The sequence below is a fragment of the Vanessa cardui genome, chromosome 9 (assembly GCF_905220365.1).
Source record: "Vanessa cardui chromosome 9, ilVanCard2.1, whole genome shotgun sequence".
Taxonomy (NCBI): Eukaryota; Metazoa; Arthropoda; class Insecta; order Lepidoptera; family Nymphalidae; genus Vanessa; species Vanessa cardui.
Window position 1 is genome coordinate 7,868,485 of NC_061131.1, and position 22,709 is coordinate 7,891,193.

A 22,709-nucleotide genomic window follows, 5' to 3' on the forward strand; every position below is an offset into this window, starting at 1 on the left:
CAAAAAAAACCAAATTAAATCTCAATGAATATAAAAATATAATAAGTTGATTTAAGAAAAAAATGTTTAAGTACCTACTAAGTTTAATACTTTATATTTTAGACTGTTGATTTATTTGTTGTTAATTAATCATTAATAAAGTTGATTTCCTTAAAACTTGTCATTTAATTGTGAATTAATGTATAAAGTGTCATCACCATACACTTAAGATCACCACCATCCATGTGTAAATCATCGCCATACCACAGTCGTCAACACCATCTCACCTCTTTTTATTTAAATGCTAATATTTTCTGATTTAGGCGTTAAAAATTAGTCTAATCACATTTTAGGAGAATTTTAGTTATCCTACGATTGTTTTATCTAGTTTTACAAGCATTCCAACGTGATTTCATTTTTTTTAATTTTTTACTTGAGGAAATTTTTCTTGTGTAAATCCACCCATATACAAAACTATAAACGACTAATAATATTTCTTAATTTAATGTTGTCCATTTCTAGGAAAAATTATATTAGAGTAAGTCATAGGAAATCCGAGGGGGTATATATAACTTTATTTTATAAATACAACTATTTATATTTTATAATAATGTTTATTTTATCATTTATGTAAATAATATTTAATTAATGATATCATCGTAAATGTAATTCTTTATAATTTATTAATTTAACGGCCATGTCTTTTAAAATTTGAAATGTGCCATAGACATCCAACCTTCTAGGTAATTTTGTCACTTTTGATGGTGAGTGAATTCAGGATTTGTGCTTCAGTTGTAACAGACATGAATATTTTGGAGAATATTATGGGTCAATCTTGCTATTTATGATTTGATATTGAATATTCGGTGTTTAATATTTATTTAATTCACTATTCCTTCTACAATTATTGTATAAAAGTGATTTGTAACAGTAAAATTCATCTCTGAAATATCAGTATTTTAAATCACGTATTTGTGGCCATTTATTCGTATGTTTTGTTGTAATGCATTGATACTTCAATTATAGTTAAGTACAACAATGGATATTGATGTTAGTAAGGAAAATATACAGCCGCTAAGAGGTGGAAGAAACCTTGTGCAATTAGGAACTGCATTGCAAGCTCAGTCAGATGTTGATGCTCAAAGGCAACTGCAGTTGCAAAAAGAGTAAGTTACTGAGTTCTTAATATTATTTCTAACTTAGTATATTCCTAATATAATTTTAAACACCATGTAAAAGTGTTCATCAGTATTTGAATGTGACAAGTCTTTCTATAAAATCTCAAATTTTTTAATGCACCTTACATCTTTGTAGAGAACATGAAGCAGCTATCAGACAATATCAAGGTTCTGATCCCTTGGATCCATGGTTTAACTATATCCAATGGGTTGAACAGTCATATCCAAAACATGGCCATGAAGGTAATATAGATAAATTAATAAAGGACTGTTTACAATTATTTGAAAAAGATGAGAAATATTTTCAAGATAGGAGGCTTGTCAAGTTGTGGATAAAATATGTGAGTATAAAAATATGTATTTGAATATTTATTTTTGTATTTTAATTAGATATTGGATGTCAACAACATTATTTTCTTATTCCCTCTACTATAAGCAAGGGAAAGAATAAGTTTCATATTAATATCCTGCATGGTTATATATTAATATTTATCCTTGATTTCTGAACAAGTTATCATTGTTAATTTATGATTGACAATAATATTATTATATATTTATTTTTCATTTAATATATTCAAGAATATTCCATTAAGCATAACAAATTTTTTGATATATAAGTTCATTGTCAGTAATTTTAACTTCAAAAACAAAACATGATGCAATTGTTGTTGTGATTTTGAATGCTTACAATTATTGAATAATTAATTTTTAATTACATAATTTTAGGTGGACTGTCTCTCAAATCCACTTGAAATATATCAAAGATTATACAATACGGGTATTGGCATAGAATGCTCAGAGTTTTACCGAGCCTGGGCTTGTTACTGTGAAGAGTCTGGAGACTATAAAAAAGCAAATCAAGTATACATGCTTGGCCTTCAGGCTAAGGCCCAACCATTAGATGAACTAGAACAAGCACACATGTAAGTTGAAACACACAGTTTGATCCAGATTTTTTCCATAAATTTTTTTCCTGCTATTTTTTATATTTCCTTTAAAATCCAGTTATGTTTTTTATGCTAAATCATGAATCTTACATACTTTAAACTGTTATCAGTATCTGATGGCAAAAGAGCATATACAATGTTATTTAAAAATTGCAAATTGCTAATAAGATTTTTTTTTAGGAATTTTCAACTGTATTTTGCGCAGAGGATGCTACATGATGATTCACCAACCAAAAGGAAGGCAGCTTCAGCATTGGCTGAAACTAGAATGGCTTTAACATCACTGAAATCTTTTAAAAGACGAAACATTGCTAATGTACCTGTTCAAAGAGTTGGTGACAGTATCAAAAGCACTATGCCTGGAGTGATACGACAGCAAGGAATAGACAACAGGTTGCCAAATTCGAACATCATGGTGAATGTTTATGAGGTAAAGAGCTTTATCACATGATATTTAACTTTTTAATAACTTATGTTACAAATATCCACAATTATTGCCTATGCAGTGAAACATTGGTGGTTATTGTCCATTTTCCTACATACACATTGGCAATTTAAGAAACATTAATCTATACTTATATTATAAATATGAAAGCAACCCTGTCTGTCTGTTGCTCTTTCATGACCAAATTAATGAACCAAATTTGATGAAATTTGGTGTATAGCGAGCTTGAACTCCGAAGAAGAACATAGGCTACTGTTTTACCTAAGTCATGAAAACCGGGTTGGTTAACCTAAACCACGAGTGAACCTTTCATATACAATTGTTGAGTTGTGAGTGCCTGTGTACTTTAAAAACATTACTATAACATGTCAAATTGGTTATTTAAAAACTTCTTCATCTATTTGTCTGCTATAAATGTTTATATTATTTTTTATTAGGATGCCCCATCTACTTCAAGAGGAGTTGTGCCCACTTCAGAAGACCCAGGACCTACCTCATTAGTGCAAGCCTACAGCAATGTAGAGAATGAAAAGGAAGTTGGTATATGGACAAATCCAAAAACCAAAATGGTTCACTCTAACGTTGTTCCACATCAACCTTTACCCTTTACTCGTAAGTTCACATTTTTTATTGTAATTATATTTAAAGAATCAAAGACACAAGAAATGGTCATCAACTTGGTGGTAGGTACAGCCCTCTCCTCAGATATTCAACTACTAAACAGCAATACTTAAGTCTTGTTGAGTTCTGGGTTGAAGGGGAGAATGAGTCAGTTTAATTACAGTCATAAGGCATCTTAGCTCCAAAAGTTGGTGGTTCATTAATAAAAGAATATAAGGAATGGTTAATATTTCTTGCATGGCCAGTGTGCCAATAGGTAGTGGTGACCACATTAGGTTGGCTCATTTACCTATTTGCATACAATCTGAATAATTAAAAAAAATATATATTTGTGTCTATATTTTAGTCAGGTAGCTTAAGGAAAAACATAATTGCACTAAATAATTAATTTTTTAAACCATAAACCACCAAAATATTCATACATACATCCATTTTTAATAATGTATGCTGTTTGAGTACAGCTTGGTTCTAATGTTACTATACTAAATAACATAAATTATTGAACTGTTTTATTGTAGCCATTGTTTTGTTGTACCCATTATTAAATTATTCAAAGAGTAACTGGTAACATGATGAACCTAATTTATTCCTTACACTTGATTACCTATGATAAACAAATGATACATTTATGAACTTTCAACTAAACAGAAGTTGTTATTTCTGACTTCCTGCTGTCATATTTTAGAATTTATGCAGTGTTATCCATTATTAATAGTATTCTTTATTTTTAAATTGATTTAAAAAGATTGATTCTTAAATTAACAATACCATCAGATAAAATTATATTTTCATACTAATACTGATAACCTCTTATTTAAAGCGAATATGGTGGATGTGAAAGCAATCCGAAGTTTAATTCATGTAGGTTTACCATTCTTTTGATTGACTTGTGACACAGTGTATTGTCTTGAAACAACATTTTCTTCTTCTTCATAAGCGGACGGTTCTTTACGATTTCGGCCTTCAGATGCTCCAGTAACGCTATTCATTGTTGATGTTTTCTCCCTAAAGATAGTCGATAAATATAACACTACGCACATTCTAAAATGACGAGGCCGCAACCTTTATAGTCGATTGTTGGCTTTCGGGCGCTTTGGATGAATTTCATCAGATTCTGTCCACTCAGATGACGATCGTTTTGACGCAACTTCTATTTTTCAATCATTCAAAATGATTGTGTTTTTTTAATTGTATTTTTTCCCATCAAGATACAATGTTAAAACAAAACGTGAAGTAAAACGCAAAATTGTTTTTGATCTATTGCTTCGAAAATAATAAAAGTATTGTCACTCTTAGCACAATAAACTAATGAAATTTTAACAACTGTCTTGTTAAGGTTCTTACTACCCGAAAAAACTAGCGTCATATATGTGTTAGGCCCGGAACTTTTCAGCCATGTAATATATGATAAAATGATTTTTATGCAAAATTTAATATCAATGGAATCATTTTGATATGAATTTGTGTCTTTTCAAGGTCTTATATTGTGATTGGTGGTGACACAGTGACTGTCGGTTTCTAGTATTATGTTAAACAATAAAAAGATAAAATTTAAAATCCTTTAAAGAGATATTAGACATTATGAAAACAATACAATTCATTTGGTGTTCCATAGATTATAAACTCCAATTAATAATGGATAACTTTTTTTTGCAGCCTATGAAGATGTGGATGATGATTTAAAGCTTTCATCAAACCATATGCCTTATTGTTTGGATGATTTGACATTTAATGTGCCTCTATGTGTACCTGATCCTGCAGACCCAACAAAAATACCTTGTTATAATAAGACGCAGGTACTCTTTACTAAATAATTATCTCTTGAGAAAGGATTTAGTCTTTAAATTATTTGCTGTTATTGTATGTATCATAATATTTGAATTATTAATGTATGGAAACTCTTTTTTTTTAGGTCTATGTTAATGATAAAGAATACAGTTTAGAAGAAATTAGAGCAAGAAAATATAGTTTAAAAAAAGAAGTTAAAACAGAAAATGTTGATATGGTACAAAAAACCTATAAAAATATTAATGAAACACTTGCACAGTGTAGTGCCTTAGAGACATTAGCAAACTGTGCATTAGATACTGAACAAGATCATATGGCACAGCTGATGCCATTATCTGTGCCTACATTGCAAAATGTAACTAAAATTACAAGTATGCATTCACCCGGTGAACCAAAAGTATTAGTTAATTTAGATTCAAATGAAGTCAGTGAAATGGCTGTTAAGAAAAATGATGAAAGTGACAGACCTCATAATTCCGAAACTGATAAGGAAAATCAAATAGCTACACAAGGTACTCCCAATAATAATTTTAGAACTGAAAATACAAACTATGGGAGAAATAATTTAATGGAGGAGTTTAATCGAAGTCTTATGAGTAATCTTCTAGGAGACTCAGTTACAGTAAACACTAAAGAGGCACGTTGGGAGTTGAGGAATATTTTTAATGATAATGGTGAGTTTTGTTGATAATTCCGGTCATGAAATGTTTAACAATATGATAATGGGATAAATTTCAAATAAAATTTGTTACTTTAGCAGAACCATCAATAATGCAGCCAGTTGTTCAACAATTTGAAGTACCTAAATTTGACATTCACGAAGATAGATCTATGACAATGGCCATTAATACAAAAAAGAATTATGAGATGACTGGTATCAGAAGTTTTCCTGAAGACAAAGAAAATGCAAATAAGTTTAATGCCCCACCACCAATAGCAACTCAACAAGTAATATATGATTATATTATAGTATAAATTATGTAATACATATAAACATTTTAATAATCAATCAAACTTATTTACAGGTTAATAAAACAGCATATTATGAAGAGCCATCTTGCACACAAATATTCAATTTTAACATAAAAGATGCGAGTACACCAAATATGTCACAATTTAAAAAACCTTCCAGTTCTATTGACCAGTCAAGTAAATTTGCTTCCGTGCCTAAATTTGCAATTGATGAGAGTGTTATAGAACAACCTGATCAAGTAAATAGCAAAAGAGATGAATGCTCCAGACAAACAACAGACCAACATGCTACTGTAGATAATCAAGGAGGTGGACTTTCCGTTATCATGGAAGCAACCAGGGAATACAATAGGTAAGTTGTAAATAAAAAAAAATACAGAGATGTTTTTTTAGGTTCTGAAAAACATATATCTTTTTAAATAATTATGGTTCTTATAGTAAAATATTATATTTTTGCAGTAAATCAGGCTCAAGTTCATCTGGTCAGTCGAGAACAAATTTTACTGGTTATACAACAAATTTTGATTCTATTTACAATAATCATGATCCAAATCAACCAAATACTGCATCAAAAAGAAATTCAATAACAGCTCAAGCAAGACTACCGAATGGACAATTTGCTAGATCATATCAGCAAAAGAGAGATCAAACAGATAGTAAAGTGGCTAATACGCCGTCCACTTCAGTGCCTTATCATTCTCATGATCATCAATATCAAAAACCGTTGCCAACAAACTATAGTGGGTATTCTCCACAGAGGTCTCTACATAGTCATTATCAACAGAATTATAACTATCAACAAGGATATTCCAATAATCATTTAATGGCTCATCAGCCACCTCAAGGCTATGGGAGCCCAAATCCTAATGCTTATCATAGTCCTCAACACCCTAGTGTACAAAGTTCCCATGATATGAATCCATCAGTCCCTGCAGGCTTTCAAAGTCCTACATATTCCAACCAAATGGTGTATCACCAATCTCCAGTTACTAGTCCTGGTCATCCTTTAATGAGCCCTCAACAAGGGTATACAAGCCGACAGGAATATCACTATCAAAATCAAGCTGAACGGAATGTCTACGCTAACCAACAACAACACCAGCCTAATCCAACAATATTTCAAAGTCCTCCACATCAGACCCAGTACCAAAATTCAATATACTACCAGAGAACTAACCAAGTATCAGCTCCAAATCAAGCATATAATCAACAAAACTATCATAATATTCAAAACCAGTACAATAACCCCAATATGTATGCAAACACTAATCAAAACACAAGTAATTCAAACTACAGCAATGCTACTCATAGCCCATATAGACAAGCTTCTAAACAAACTGTAGAAAATAATCAATTACCATATGGAAATGCGATTTCAAATAATCCGCAATTTCAAATTTATCAGAGCCCACAGCCTTCGCAAAGTAATTACCGAAATAACACAGTGCAAGATAGTATGGTTCAAAATCCTTATGCTGAACAAATTAGGCAAGAATCCGCCGACATATCTATGAAATGTCAAGAAGAAAGTGATAAAAGTTCAATGAATGGATCCAGTAGCCAATCTCAGAAAACATCTCAGCACAAGAGTCCAAACAGTTCAGTATTAAGGAATGTTAGGCATGATCAGCCTAATGTTAAAGCAGAGCAGAAATCTCCTGATATAGGATTTTCTAATCAGTTCCTCAATTTTATATCTAACAGAAATGAACCCAAAGACAATGCTAATACACCAAAATTTACCAACAGTCCCAGCATATCTCAGAAAATGCATAAAAATTTGTATGTGTCAAGTCCGGAACAAGCTCAAGTTCCGCCATCTTCAGGACTCTCCGATACTGATAGCAAAGATGGGTTGACAGCACAAACTGCTACACCTATTCAATCTGCAAAAATATCGCATTCTATTGAAAAACAGAAGGATATATCCAAAAGACAGTTGGATTTCGAGCATAGGGTTGAAATTCAGTCTGAGGATAGCAGAGATTCTGTAGGAAAAGAAAGTAGAATTTCCTCGATATATTCACGACAGTCTGATTTTCAATCAGATGGATATGGGATGGATGTTGATAGCGAAAACTCAATGGAGTGTAGTGCTTTTAAATCATCTCATTCTATATCTTTAGTGGAAACCAGTGATATACCTAGACCTGCTGATATCGAATTCCCAAAAGTTATTGACCCATTTAATAAAAAGATGTTAACTTCTCTGTTAGAGTATGTGAAATTTCCAAATAAAACACACGCCGATGGCTACGTAGAAGTAAGATCTATACCTAAAGTACAACAAGCGACTATAATGCGGGTTGGAAGTTCGAAATTTTCAGTTGAAAAACAATTAGGTAAAGGAAATTATGGAGCAGTATTTTTATGTTTGGATATTCATAACAATAAATCAGTTGCTGTTAAATTTCAAAAACCAAGTCGACCATGGGAATTCTATATTTGTCAAGAGATAAAAGCTAGGATAAAGGATCCTTTCATGGTAATATATAAACTGTCGTATGCAATTCATTTTTAATTTGAAATATGTTTACATTAATGATTAAAATGATTTTTATCATAGCTTCCAGGTTATATGGACATAACAACAGCTTTCTTAGGAGAAAATGCAAGTTTATTTGTATCAGAGTATTCACGATATGGCTCTTTGTTGGATGTTGCAAACAAAGTCAGGATTGCTACTTCTAAATGTATAAATGAGTTTATTGTTATATTATTAACATCAGAAATGCTCTCAATAGTACACTACTTACACAAAGCTCAAATTATACACGCTGATATCAAACCGGATAACTTTTTATTAATGAAAATGTAAGATTGATTTTAAATATTAGAAGTACATGAAACATAATACGAATAATGTATAATACATTAATTAAATAAAAATATCATTTTGTTTTTTGTTTATAGACCAACACAGGAATGGCGAACACCTTCTTTACAATTGATAGATTTAGGATGTGCAATAGATATGTCTTTGTTCCCAGAGGGTACCACATTTAGAGAGGTAAGTATTTTAGTCTCTTATTGAATAATAAGTGTGTTGTATAATCAATTTGTTTTTTTTTTTTTATTTGAAATCTAGGAGTAATAAACATGTTATTTATTACTTTTTTTTAGTTAATTTCTACGGAAGGGTTTACTTGTACTGAAATGAGAGAAGGAAAACCTTGGACTTATCAAACAGACTTGTACTGCCTTGCCGGTACGATACATGTTATTCTAATGGGTAGCTACATGAAAGTAGCAAATCGATTGGGGCAGTGGAATATTGACAAAAAATTACCCCGGTAAATATTTTGTAATAGATGATGTAATTTTTATAACATAAATGCGAAACTTTGGATACATGGATATTTGTTTGTGTATTTAATGTATTATTATATTCCAGGTATATGAAAAATAGCTTATGGGACAAAATATTTACCACCCTCTTAAATGTGCCTGACTGCAATAATTTACCTGACCTCATGGATCTCAAAAATGAAGTGGACAGTGTTTTGAACGAAATTGACAGTCTTGGTTCTCAGCTCCGTAATTTTGCTAATGTGCTTAAATCTAGGTAAACTAAGACGGCCCAACTGTATTTATTGCATTTAGATATTATTGTGACTGTAAAAAATATGATTGTATGGATAATAATTACAATTAAGTTCAATGAATTTCAGTAGTCATCTGTAAGGTTCGAACAGTTCGAAAAACCTATTTGTAAAATCAGATATCACTTTACGATAATCTTGTTGTGTTTAATTAAAAATGTGATATGTAATTTAGCTTTTTTGTTAGTAAATATAAAAAAATGGCTTAGCATATCTTGTTAGCTTAATGTTGAAACTTCACTTAGGTTTCATTTATTTTTGTACAACATATAAGACTTGCACTTCATTTTTTTTGTTCAAACTGTAATAAATAATTACGTGGTTATAAATGATTTTTTTTATTTTATAGCCATTTAAAAATACACACTTATACTTTTATTTTTAGGTCAAATTATATTTATTGTTTAAAACAGAAAAAGTCGACAGTATATTTTGCTTGTATATTAAACACAGAAATGTTTTTTAGTTTATGTTTGAAGTAGACTAAGATAATCTGTTTCGCGACGATGTAATTGGGAATATCATATTGTTTATACTTTTATTTTCTCAGATCAATAATCAATGGTATTTACCTACTAAGTACAAAATTAGAAGTCTATTACTAATGAGTAATGGGAAAATCATACATTCAAATATTTTGCTAAAATAATTTACGTAACTAGTAAAGGTCAATTATTATTAATCCTAATCAAAACAAATGACATACCTAATCATTTTCATTGCATTGTTATATAGTTTCAACAATAGCTTACGAGCAGGGATGTTATGAACACAGATATAATTTCAGAATTGTTCTGGGGTTGGTCGTCAGCGTTCGTCGATTTTTAATACGAGCACAAAAAGGAACCTATCTTCTTCCTCGGAGTTCAAGTTTGCTTCATACTAAATTTCATCAAATTCGTTTCATTAAAAGAGCAACAGGTTAAATTTTTACTTTTTTAAATATTGCAGGATTATAAGCAGTCCTCGTACTTAAGGCATGGTTAGGTTCTCATAATACGCGACCTAAGACGAGACATTTATTCATGTTTACATGTTAGGGTTCGGTTCCACACGGATCAAAATAAAAAGAAAAACTACATTTATAACAAATGATATACATATTTTATTATCAAAAGTAAGTCCTTAAAATAATTATATATAAACTTATGAAATATATACTTATATGTTATTTATGTTTTTTTTTTTTTTAATAATAATGATAAAGCTTGAATAATCAAAATATGTAATGAGAAATTATAAATTAATGTTTTGGCTTAGAAAAGCCATCCATTCTAGATTACTTCGCTTCATTCCTCTTGCTATCATATAGGTCTTGGTAACACTGATAGGCTGTACACATTTTGTTATTAACATTAAAACTTCTCTCAAAATTAGGATCATTCTCTTCAAAAACTTTCATGGCATTCTCCAAATTAGCAACAGCTACGGAAAGCTTTTTCAGTGTTACTAATAGAAGAAGCTATTTCTTGTGACTCGATTGCTTCCTTTTGTATTTGTGCCTCCAATTCAATGAGATCTTCATCAGTCAGTTCTTAGCGAATGTGAGCATAACAGATCATCAATATCATTAGCAGTAACTGCAATGTCAGGCAAACGGTTAGCCAAATCAACAATATCATTTGTTATCTCATCGATATTTGATCTGTTGATTAAGAACTTTCAGATGGCTTAAAAAAATGTGGGCATAACTTTTTCCAAGATCTTTTTAAAATGTTGGGGTGTCACCTCATCCCATGAAGCAGCAATATTCTTTACACGATGCAAGATATTATAACCTTGCCAAAAATCTCTCAGCTCCATGTCATCTTTTTCATTAGCCTTTACAGCACGTGAAAAAGTTCTCCTAAAGATAATAGGCCTAAACAGAAGCTATAAGTCCTTGATCCATCGGCTGTAACAACGAAGTGGTATTTGGAGGTAGGAACAAAACTTTGATATGAGGATCGATATCGGCAATACGCACAGGATGGCCAGGTATTGCAGGCAGGCAGCATTGTCCAAAAAAGGCAAAGCTTTATAAGCTAAATTATTTTTCAAACAGTACTGTTTCACTTCAGGTATAAAATGCTCAGTAAACCATTCTCCAAAAAGTATTGATGTAACCAATGTCTTTGGATTAGCCTTCCATATAATGGGAAGAGTACTTTTGACGTAATTTTTAAGTTCTCGAGGATTTTCAGACCTATAAACCAAAAGCGGTTTCAATTTAAGATTACCTTCAACATTCGAACCCAATAACAACGTTAAACGATCTTTAGCCGCTTTAAACCCAGGCATAGACTTTTCTTCATGCGATAAAATTTGTTTAGGCAAATAGTCTCCACTTTCAATAATTTCCTTTAATGTTCCAAGAAATCTTTGAGCAGCTGCATGATCGACGCTAGCAGCTTCTCCTTGCTCACGAAAGTTATATAACGATTGTGTCGTTTTAAAACGCGCGATACACCCGCGACTGGCAGAAAAAGATCTTTGTATTTTAAAATCTTAGATTCACTTCTTCACTTTAGGTACATAGTTAGATTAGGTGTAATAGTTAGATTAAAATTAACTTAAATATTTATGCAAAAAAAAGTATTACGCCTTGATTTCGTAGTCTCTGAACCAGCTAACTAACTAATCAAAAGTATGTGCTGGGTAATCCCTGTCCCGCGACACCGCGCCCCGCCGGCCCCATATTAACCTCGCGACAAGTAAATTCTAAATTCTCCGATGCCGAAAATCAAAACAATTGATGTATGCTTGAGGAAGTGTCAATACATTGCTCGTCGTAACTTGAAACGACGTAAGTCAGGGACAAGCATGTCTTTAGAATCGTAAAAGATAAAATTACTAGATGACTTGTAACTAGTAACTATTGATTGGGTATTAGGCATCAAACAAAAAATAGGCTTATAAGTAATTTGTTACTCATTTAAAGTATACCATTAATTAAAAAAAATCATAATTTTTGAGGTTTAAATACACCCTGCAGGATCCCACAAATACCTGGATTGTAATTATTGGACAGGTTTGCATTCCCTAGTAATATTTATTCTAATGTTTAATATATTTTTTTTTTATGTTCTTAAATATATTGCTCATTAAACACACTAAAAAAAGATAATAACTAAAAGGCAATTTAATCTTGGAAAAATATTTTATTTTTCATGTATTAACTTCTTAACTTGCTGGTTTTTCTAATCTCATCTTTTTTCTTTCTTTGTATTCTTGTACATTGTCAAATTTTCTCTTAAATAATAGTTTAATAGGATTATGTTCATAAACAACATCAGTTTCCATTTCTTGATTTTCGAATACTTGAAGCTCTCTATGTAAGTTAATAATAAAATTTTCATTTTCAGTAGTGATCTTATATTCAAAGATTTTAGAATTTATACCATCATAAACAAATAATGATAAATTGTGGAATTTTATAGAAACAGGGAAATTTTTAAATGGAAGCTCTAAAACAAGGTTATGACTGAATTCTTTATTTACTGACTTTAAATTGTAAACCAGTATCTTGGTGTAAGAATGAACTGTAAGAGCAATAAGGCTTGAAAATTTATTTAATTGTGTAATTGTGTAATCTACAATCGGTAAACTATTAATGACAATGCCTTCTTCGTCCATTAATTGACTAAACTTGTGTTTTAGGTCATTGTTGTTTTGAATGTCAACGTAAGTATCTATAGTATGATGAAGTTTTCCATTGGTGTAATCCCAAACTTTGATGTTTCCATCGCCTGAGGCACTTGTTAAATATTCAGTGGCATGAGGCAAAAGTTCTATGTGCATTACAAATTCCTTATGTCCCAAACAGAACGTTTGAATATTATATGCATTAGGGAAGCAAGACACTCTTATCTTTTCATCTCTGTCAGATGTTATGATATATTTACCATCATTAGTTTGCAAAATATTTAATAAAAGACTCAAATGTCCAAGAATTTTAGTTCCTTTGTCTTCTTTAAGCATTTCAAATAATAAAACATCGCCTGTTTTATCTGCTACCAATATTTTTTTGCTTGAAATGTCGAATCTAATTTTACTCGTACTTCGTGGTAATGTAAACGTTTCGACTTGTTTTAGATTAGGCAAATCGTAGATTATTAACTTTTTAGAAAACAGCACGCCTAATAATTTTTTATCAGGTGAGATATTAATATCCACTACAAAATCTTCTTCCTGTGATTTTGAATCCGTTTTAAACTGAAGGAATGCATGATTTGAATTATTGTATAATTCGATATACTGTGCCTTTGAAACTGCTATGATTCCATCACTTACTGCCATTAAAGACATATTTCTGTTAGCATAATTGTGATTTTCTGTTATATTATGATTTTTTGAAACTCGCTTGTTTCACGGAATATAACCTATTATTTATTTTAAATAACCTCATTCCTTAATCTTTACATTAAATGTCACTTTAAATAGTGACTGTCAGTCTGACAAATGTCTGACATCTATCATAATTTCTTTCAATATCAATGTACTGTGGCGAACCTTGTCCATAGGAAACTTAGATTCTCGAAAATTTGAAAAAAAAATTGCAAACCTAATTAAATCTTAAACGTACACAGTTTGCTATTTTTTTAATATTGCTATTTGGCGGTAGAAAATAGAAACTGCAATACAGTCCTGTACAACTTCGTGTGTTAGTTAAGTAATAAGATAAATGGGGTGCCTATATAATTTATCTCTATATATAATATAGAGATAAATGGGGTGCCTGAAAATAAAACGGAGAACTTACTCTCTGTAGTCAAACAACTCACGTCTACTGTTTCAGTTCCGTTGGCAGATAATGATATTATTAGCTGTGTAAGAGTGAGAAAGATGGATGATACCAACAGCCGACCCCGCGCTATTATTGCAAAACTTAGTAGCACTAGAGCGAGAGATGAGATATTAGCCGCCGTCTCAAGATTTAATAAATCTAAACCAAATGATAGGTTACATAGCGGCCACCTAGGCTTCGGATCCAAAAAAATGGCTGTATATGTGTCGGAACACTTGCCGCCTCACCTTAAGTATATACATGCCAGCACAAGACAAGTGGCACGGGAGAAGCTTATAAGGTATGTATGGGTGCGTAATGGGCGCATTTTTATTCGAAAAAATGACACATCACCAGCTAAACAGATTCGTAGCATTGAAAACTTAGACCATATTTAAATTTAAAGGAAAATTGCGTTTAAGTCCGTAAATTAAATAACATCATTCACTATTTATTATCAAAACGTCCGTGGTATGAAAACTAAACTACCAGACATTAAGCTGGCTTCTTTGAGAAACAACTACGAAATAATAGCGTTAACTGAGACTTGGTTGGATGATTCAATAAATGACAAAGAAATTCTAACTGATAGTTATACAGTATACAGAAGAGACAGATTAACAACTTCATCGGTTGGACATAGAGGGGGTGGAGTGTTGTTCGCGGTATCAAAAAATTTACAATCTCACCGAGTCAAACATCTGGAAAGCAATAATGAGGATTTATGGATATCAGTTCGCTTAAGTTCAAATGGCATAACTAAAAATGTACTTTTTTGTTTATTGTATTTACCACCACCTGTAACTTCTAGTAATTTAGAGTCAGTATTAAATAACATAAGTAGGGTAATGGAAAGTAATATATGTGAAACTATTGTATTAGGAGATTTTAATTTAAGTTTTATAAACTGGACTTTCAAACCAAATGAAAGAAATTTAGTTCCTAGTAATAGTACAAAACGGTTAGATTTTATGTTAGTGGATTTTATGGCCTTGAATCATTTATCTCAATTTAATCATGTAAATAACTATAATGGTAGAATACTTGATTTGATATTTAGTAATTTCTCTGGTGTAAAGGTTGACAGTAGCCCGGACACACTATCAAAAGTAGACTCCCATCATCCCCCTTTAGATATACAACTAGAATTAATGAAGTTAGATATTTTAACTGAGAAAGTATTTGCAAAGCATAATTTCAAAAAAGCTGATTATACGATAATCAATGACAAACTAAAAGAAATAAAATGGGAGTCCGAGCTAAGGTCAACTAATGGTGATGTTCTTGAGCTTAAGTTATTAAACTCTCGCATAGGCAAAGTGATGAAAAATTGCTTTAAAAACTATACAAACGGAATAGAATCAGGTGTTTGCAGTAACCCACGTAAATTCTGGTCCTTTGTAAAGACTACGCGTAGAACATCTTCAAAAATTCCCAGTAAAATGAAAATGTTGGGCAGTCCTGTTATAGCTGAAACTGGCGGGGATATTTGTAATCTCTTCAAACAAAAATTTTCATCGGTTTATTCTGAAAATATACTTAAAACAAATCAAATTCAAACATTTAAACAGCAGGACTCTTGTCACCAGTTCTCTTTAAGCTCTATAAAATTTAACGAACGTACCATTTACAATATTCTAAAGAATATCGACCCTCATAAAGGGGCTGGGCCTGATGGGATCCCTTCTCTTTTCATTAAAAGAACATATAAGAATTTAACGTTGCCATTAAAAATAATCTTTGAAACATCCTTCGAAACCGGTAAATTTCCATCGGCTTGGAAAATTGCTAATGTTATACCGATATTTAAAAAAGGAGATAAAGATCTCGTTGATAATTATAGACCAGTGTCAATTTTGAATCACTTTGCAAAAGCATTTGAACGTATTATATGTGATGTCTTATCGAAATATAGCAGTAAAATTATCACAACAAAACAACACGGATTCTGTAGGGGTAGATCTACTTTAAGTAATTTTGTGTGTTACCTTAACGATGTATCAAAATATGTGGATAGCGGAATTCAAGTGGACTCGGATCTATACTGACTTCAGCAATGGGTTCGACAAAGTCAATCATCTCTTATTGTTGTTGAAACTAAAAAGATATGGGATTCATGGCAAACTATTACTTTGGTTAGAGTCATATGTTAGTAATAGGCAGCAACAAGTTGTGATTAAGGGATTTAAGTCGCGTCCTTACTTGGCTTGTTCCGGTGTTCCTCAAGGTTCACATTTAGGGCCGATATTATTTATATTATTTATTAATGACATTAGTGATTACATTAAACACAGTGAATACTCTATCTACGCTGATGATATTAAACTATATAGACGTATAGAAACTATGGATGATGTAACTCTTTTGCAGCACGATCTTGATTCTGTGAAACAGTGGTGCAATAGTAATGGAATGCTACTTAATGCTGCAAAGTGTCAATTCCTTAAAATAACTAAAAACAGAAACACAGTGCCATCTGCTTATTATATAGCTAATCATAGGCTTGCTGAAGTCGAGGAAATACGGGATTTGGGCATTACTATCGATAAGAAATTACTACTTACAAAACACATAGACAAGACTATTAAAAAAGCATGGCAGATAATTGGTTTCATTAAAAGAACTTGTCGCCATTTTAAAAATATTCGTGCTATCGTGGTTTTATATTGCGCATTGGTTCGTAGCATTATCGACTATGTATCACCAGTGTGGAACCCAAGTTATAAAACTCATATTAACCGTGTGGAAAGGCTGCAGAAAAACTTCACCAAATTTTTAGCGTATAAGGATAACAGTTGTCCATATCGTGCAGATTACATAAGACGTCTGAAGCATTTTAAAATGGATTCATTGCAGAAGCGCCGCTCCATTAACGACTCATTATTTCTGCATAAACTATTAACGGTGAAATACAATCGCCAGAGCTTATATCTAATATTAATCTGTATGTCCCACGTAATATCTTTCGCCCTCTTACTTAAATATTATACATCAAAATATACAGGGCATAGGTGGCAAAGATCATGAAATAGAATTATTTTCGGAGTATTATAAAATACATGTATTTTGTTTCACAGAACATTGGGTTAAAAAATTTGACATATTTAATATTTCAAACTTTAAACTGTCAAGTTCGTTCGTAAGAGGGAGTGCTATTCGTGGTGGCTCATTAATATTAGTACGGAATGATATCGTTTGTAAATCTCGAAAAGATATTGTGGCCCTCTCTATCGAACGTACTATCGAACTATCCTGCGTGGAATTTCCACAGTACATTATAGTCTGCGTGTACCGGCCCCCATCGGGAGATTATTATTTGTTTGAAACCACTATGGAGGACATTCTTAAAAAGCTATGTAAAACTAATAAATATATAATTGTATGTGGGGACTTTAACGTCGACTTACTTAAAGAAACTACGTTAAGTGTTCGGTTGGTTGCCTTGTTTATGTCATTTAATTTAACTCATAGAGTTAATGAACCGACGCGAATAACCGACGGCACTTCTACGTGTATTGATAATGTGTTCTGTGACTGTGAAATATATGAAGTATCAATTATAAATAATTTAACTTCTGACCATTGTGGTCAGAAGTTTTCATTAAAACACAAAGAAATAAATCATTTAAAAAAAATAACATACAGGCCAATAACGGCTAACAAATTACATTGTTTTAAAGATATTGTGGCGTATAAATTGTCTAATCTAGATCTTACGACACAGGATCCAAATGAGCTTTATAATTCATTTTTTGAAGTAATACTAAAAGAATTTAACAATATATTTAAAATGAAATCATGTTATAGTAACACAAAATTAAAGTTTAGTGACTGGGCTACTGTTGGTATTTATAAAAGCAGAAATAAATTATACGACTTATATGATATGAGGCGGTGGAATCGAAGCGTAGCCTTTTTAGAATACGTCATTAAATATTCAAAAATTTTTAAAACAGTATGCATTTCTGCTAAGTCCTTATATTTAAAGAAAAAAATCCTGAATTCTGATAATAGAATTAAAGCCACATGGGATGTTATTAGTAGTGTTAGTGGAAAACACAAAAAGGAAATGATACCAATAGAATTGAACACAGGTAGTAGATACACGAGTTCTGAATCAGAGGTTGCTAATTTATTTGAATCATTTTTTGATAAAGTACCCCATAAAATAACATTTCATTTAAAATCATCTACATCAAATGCAGCTAGGTTATTAAATAATAGTGTTTCTAAATGCGTTATTGATTTTTCATTTGAAACGGTTTCTGCAATAGATGTCATAAAAGTATTTAAAACTATAAATATTAAAAAAACTAACGACATATGGGGCATTTCGGTAAAATTTTTTAATAACATCATATACGATATTGCTCCGTATATAGCAGTAATTTTTAACAAGAGTTTGGACACGGGTTCATTTCCTAACTTGTTAAAATGTAGTAAAGTTTTACCACTTTTTAAAACTGGAAACAGAAGCGATCCCGGTAATTACAGGCCTATTTCAATACTCCCATCTTTAAGTAAAATTTTCGAAAAAATTATTTTAAATCAACTTCTCGTCCATTTCGGTACAAATGCTATTTTTCATGGTGAGCAATTCGGTTTTAGAAGAGGTCGCTCGACAACTGATGCGGGAATTGCGCTTCTCAAACATATTTACGATGCTTGGGAGAAATCGCAGAACGCTATTGGAGTATTCTGTGATTTATCTAAAGCATTCGATTGTGTAGAACACGAAACGCTTCTTTATAAGCTCAAATATTACGGTGTTAAAGGTAAAGCTCTTGATCTCATCGCTTCATATTTAAGTCAAAGAATCCAGCAAGTTTTCATTAATGGAATAAAGTCTTCTGGATCTACGTTAAAAATGGGAGTTCCACAAGGTTCAATTTTGGGTCCCTTTCTATTCCTAGTATATATAAATGATCTTCCTTTCTATGTTAAGGGTATTTGTGATATAGTGTTGTTTGCTGACGATACTTCGCTGATTTTTAAGGTTGACAGGAAAAAAAATGACTATGACGATGTGAACGGTGCATTATCACAGATACACAATTGGTTTACAGTAAATAATTTAGTTTTGAATGCTCAAAAAACAAAATGTGTAGTTTTTACCCTACCTAATGTTAGCAAGCAAAATTATAATATATCTTTAAATGGTGACCGTCTTGAAGTAGCTGATACTACGGTGTTTTTAGGAATAGAATTGGATTCCAGACTTCAGTGGACCTCTCATTTATCATCCCTAACAGGAAGACTCAGCTCCGCAACATACGCGGTTAGAAAAGTTAGACAACTAACTGATATTGATACCGCTCGTTTAGTTTATTTTGGTTATTTTCACAGTATTATGTCATATGGCATATTACTTTGGGGTAACGCTGCAGATATTGAATCTGTCTTTATTTTACAAAAGAGAGCAATTCGGTTTATTTATAATCTTGGAGCTAGAGACTCTCTTCGGGATGTTTTTAACAGAGTAGGAATACTTACTGTTGCGTCGCAATATATTTACAACAATATCATGTATATTCACAGTAACATTGATCACTTTGATAAAATCAGTGATAATCATTGTATATGCACTAGAAGTAAGGATAAACTTATAACGCCAAGTTTCCGACTCCGCAAAGTCAATGGATCCTTCTTGGGGCAAGGTATCCGTTTCTATAATAAAATTCCGCAGAAATTTTTAACTTTGCCGTTTAGTAAATTCAAATCGTTTGTTAAAAATACATTGGTAGAAAAAGCATACTATTCGATACAAGATTTTGTAGATGATAAAAAAGCGTGGAGTTAATACCTGTTGACTTCCAAGCAGGATACATTAATTGAAATAATTGTATTTAATTAACATGACGTTGTATTTTTTAAATGTTAAAAAAGAGTAACTACTGAGTTTCTTGCCGGTTCTTCTCGGTAGAATCTACTTTCCGAACCGGTGGTAGCTTCACTTAATTGTAAAATGACGATTCAAAAGTGCTTATAAAAGCCTACTTGAATAAAGTTTATTTTGATTTTGATTTTGATTTTTGATATACCCCGACACCCCATCAAAAATACGTTCGCTATACCAAGACACCGTACGAATACAGGAAAATTTTCTCCTATTACTCGATGCATCAGAACTTACAATTCTATAAACAGATATGACATCGATATCCACCACCAAAATTTATTTAGTTTTAAGAAATCCTTATTATACGCTGCAAGTGAGTAGTATGTTAGTATGTTTTTACTATGCTTTTATTTTTATTTTTTTGAAAAAATCTTATTAGTCTATGTTGGTTCTAGTTTAAGTTTTTAATATTATATAAATTTTTAATATTATATAAGTTTTTAATAGTATTTAAGTTTTAATATTACTTAAGAGTGTAATACTTTGTATTTAATTTAACAGTGCTGTAAATGCCTGTAGTGGTGTAGCACACTGCACTGGTCCGTGTACTTTTATTATATATGTGTTATTGTGAATATGCCGATGGCGTTTCAAATAAATAAATAAATAAATAAGGGTTTATTATAAACCAAAAATAATTATTGAAATTAATATTCAGTCATTTGTTATTTAACGTTTTAGTAAAATTATGTTGGCTTTCAAATATTTTATATTTATGCGGATACACAAATGGGACAATAATTAATGTCATCGATGTATGACATGTCATCTGTTTTATGTCAGAAAAGGGCTTTCGACATTCGAATTGAGTTAAAATAGATAGATCCATAAATAATGAACTGAAAGTTATTGGTTAATGAATTGAGCTGTATATGTATAACAGTTAATATAATAAAATAAACATACAATCGCTTTTTTTCAAAACCATTTGAATGTACGTTAAACCGGGATATAAATTAACGTCCAGCAGGCATTAATCGTGATTAAGTTATTTAGAAAGAAGGAAAGGTATCATTTCAATTTAAAAAAAAAACCATGGCAACTATGATTACCTCGTGGAATCCTGACAAGAAGCACAGTGACGTAGAAAGGTATTTTATTTATATCCTAACAATGTAAATAACAAATAAAGATTCACTAATAATTTTATGTAAAACTTTAGATTATTACTAACTATTGCTTTATAATATATATGTAATGTTAGCATAAGAGTTTTTATAAGGTATTTCTTTACCAACTTTTGTTTTTTTTTAAATTTCAGGTGGATTTGTATATACCCGGCTTACTTAAATAATAAGAAAACTCTTGCTCAGGGCCGCAGGTTACCAAAAGATATATGTGTTGAAAATCCTACTCATCAGGAGATAAGAGATGTTTTATTTCCTACTGGATTACGTATAGGTGTTGAAAATAAGCTCTATCCACGTGAGCGTAGCAAGGTACAATTTATTGAAAAAAAAGTATAATTGTTGTATAGCTTTATTTTAATATTACATAAATAAAACACAAAGTTATGGTGTTTTGAGTGTAGAAAAATATATCCATTTTACCAATTGTATTGTGTTATTTTCATTCATGTAAAATTCTAAATATTACTTCAAAAACATTTTTTCTAGGAAATGTTGCACAGAGGTCGTATTCGGGTAGAATTAAAAAGCGATGATGGAATCCCATTAAAAGCAGAATTTCCCACTCGGGAATCTGTTATGAAGTATATTGTCGAAGCCATACCAAAATTGAAGACTCGTCAAAATAGGTATATTATTTATTTTATTAAATTATTGGGTATTGTTAGATATGCTGACATGCCTTGCTGGCCTGTTGCTTTTTATAAGAATTAATGTAAGGATTTAGATATGGTAGAGTGGAAATTTTTAATGTTTTTTTTTTTTATAAAATATTATTTATCAAGAATTTCAGAAATGTAAAGGATATGTGTTTGTGCTCTCTCTGATCATAAAATCTCATAAATACTTTAGCCTTTAGCCCTCAGCCCTAATTTAGCCTTTTTAAGTGAGAAAATAGAAGTATATATTTTGTTACAATTTTAGTCAACAAGTATTGATAACTGAAATTTAGTAGGAAGTTTCTTTAACTTTTTTATTTAATAATGCAGCAGGTGCAATGCTAGAAAAAGTACTTACTGATGTCAGAAATTCTTATTCTTGTACTGTTATTTTAAAAATTCAGTATTCAGTATTTATATGTATAAAATACATTGTTTTCTAATATTTAACAGTAAGATTAAAAGTAATCAAGAAACAATTTCATAAGCAATATCCCAAATTTAATTAATTTTGTTGTAGTGGACTTTAGGTTTAGGATTCTTTAGGTTTTGTTAACAGTATGTAGAGTAAATAATAATAAAGAGTTTTACATTGTTGCAGACCTGCTGATCAACAACCTCAAGCAGTTCAACAAGGCAGTAATAAAGCTAAAGGAAAGAAAGGAAGACGATAATGACCCAAAATTTTGTTTTTAATATAAATAAAGTACTATTTCATTGACATAAG

The 22,709-nt window shown here is 31.2% G+C and overlaps 3 protein-coding genes across 5 annotated transcripts; 2 read left to right on the forward strand and 1 right to left on the reverse strand.

The window, feature by feature from the left end:
- The first annotated feature begins 751 nt into the window (after positions 1 to 751).
- On the forward strand, positions 752 to 9,855 carry LOC124532234 (mitotic checkpoint serine/threonine-protein kinase BUB1 beta-like). Of its 3 annotated transcripts, XM_047107012.1 has the most exons (15): positions 766 to 807; positions 1,006 to 1,145; positions 1,294 to 1,498; positions 1,884 to 2,080; positions 2,285 to 2,534; positions 2,987 to 3,161; positions 4,827 to 4,966; positions 5,083 to 5,632; positions 5,716 to 5,906; positions 5,984 to 6,282; positions 6,390 to 8,415; positions 8,497 to 8,744; positions 8,844 to 8,940; positions 9,054 to 9,223; positions 9,325 to 9,855. In XM_047107012.1, the coding sequence occupies exons 2-15, from the start codon at positions 1,018 to 1,020 to the stop codon at positions 9,497 to 9,499; spliced, it is 4,851 nt and encodes a 1,616-aa protein (XP_046962968.1). In that variant the 5' UTR covers positions 766 to 807; positions 1,006 to 1,017; the 3' UTR covers positions 9,500 to 9,855. The 3 variants fall into 3 exon arrangements, with proteins under 3 accessions (XP_046962967.1, XP_046962968.1, XP_046962965.1); XM_047107011.1 differs by having other exon boundaries at positions 752 to 1,145; XM_047107009.1 differs by lacking the exon at positions 766 to 807 and having other exon boundaries at positions 5,719 to 5,906.
- Positions 9,856 to 12,630: 2,775 nt separating this feature from the next.
- LOC124532503 (tRNA (guanine-N(7)-)-methyltransferase non-catalytic subunit wuho) lies at positions 12,631 to 13,960 on the reverse strand. The gene has a single exon (XM_047107415.1). The coding sequence runs from the start codon at positions 13,817 to 13,819 to the stop codon at positions 12,695 to 12,697; it is 1,125 nt and encodes a 374-aa protein (XP_046963371.1). The 5' UTR covers positions 13,820 to 13,960; the 3' UTR covers positions 12,631 to 12,694.
- A 6,995-nt stretch (positions 13,961 to 20,955) lies between these two features.
- LOC124532384 (signal recognition particle 19 kDa protein) lies at positions 20,956 to 22,703 on the forward strand. Its single transcript, XM_047107279.1, has 4 exons — positions 20,956 to 21,287; positions 21,458 to 21,635; positions 21,813 to 21,952; positions 22,584 to 22,703. Exons 1-4 carry the CDS (start codon positions 21,232 to 21,234, stop codon positions 22,654 to 22,656), a joined length of 447 nt encoding a protein of 148 aa, XP_046963235.1. The 5' UTR covers positions 20,956 to 21,231; the 3' UTR covers positions 22,657 to 22,703.
- Positions 22,704 to 22,709: the final 6 nt, after the last annotated feature.

What these genes read in the sequence shown, in the direction of transcription:
- LOC124532234 (XM_047107011.1), top strand. Translation starts at nt 1,018, where the DNA reads ATGGATATTGATGTTAGTAAGGAAAATATACAGCCGCTAAGAGGTGGA. An exon ending in CAACTGCAGTTGCAAAAAGA is followed by an intron (nt 1,146 to 1,293) that starts GTAAGTTACTGA and finishes ACATCTTTGTAG; the next exon opens with AGAACATGAAGCAGCTATCA. An exon ending in ATTGACAAAAAATTACCCCG is followed by an intron (nt 9,224 to 9,324) that starts GTAAATATTTTG and finishes ATTATATTCCAG; the next exon opens with GTATATGAAAAATAGCTTAT.
- LOC124532503 (XM_047107415.1), bottom strand. Translation starts at nt 13,819, where the DNA reads ATGTCTTTAATGGCAGTAAGTGATGGAATCATAGCAGTTTCAAAGGCA.
- LOC124532384 (XM_047107279.1), top strand. Translation starts at nt 21,232, where the DNA reads ATGGCAACTATGATTACCTCGTGGAATCCTGACAAGAAGCACAGTGAC. An exon ending in AAGCACAGTGACGTAGAAAG is followed by an intron (nt 21,288 to 21,457) that starts GTATTTTATTTA and finishes TTTAAATTTCAG; the next exon opens with GTGGATTTGTATATACCCGG. An exon ending in ATCCACGTGAGCGTAGCAAG is followed by an intron (nt 21,636 to 21,812) that starts GTACAATTTATT and finishes CATTTTTTCTAG; the next exon opens with GAAATGTTGCACAGAGGTCG.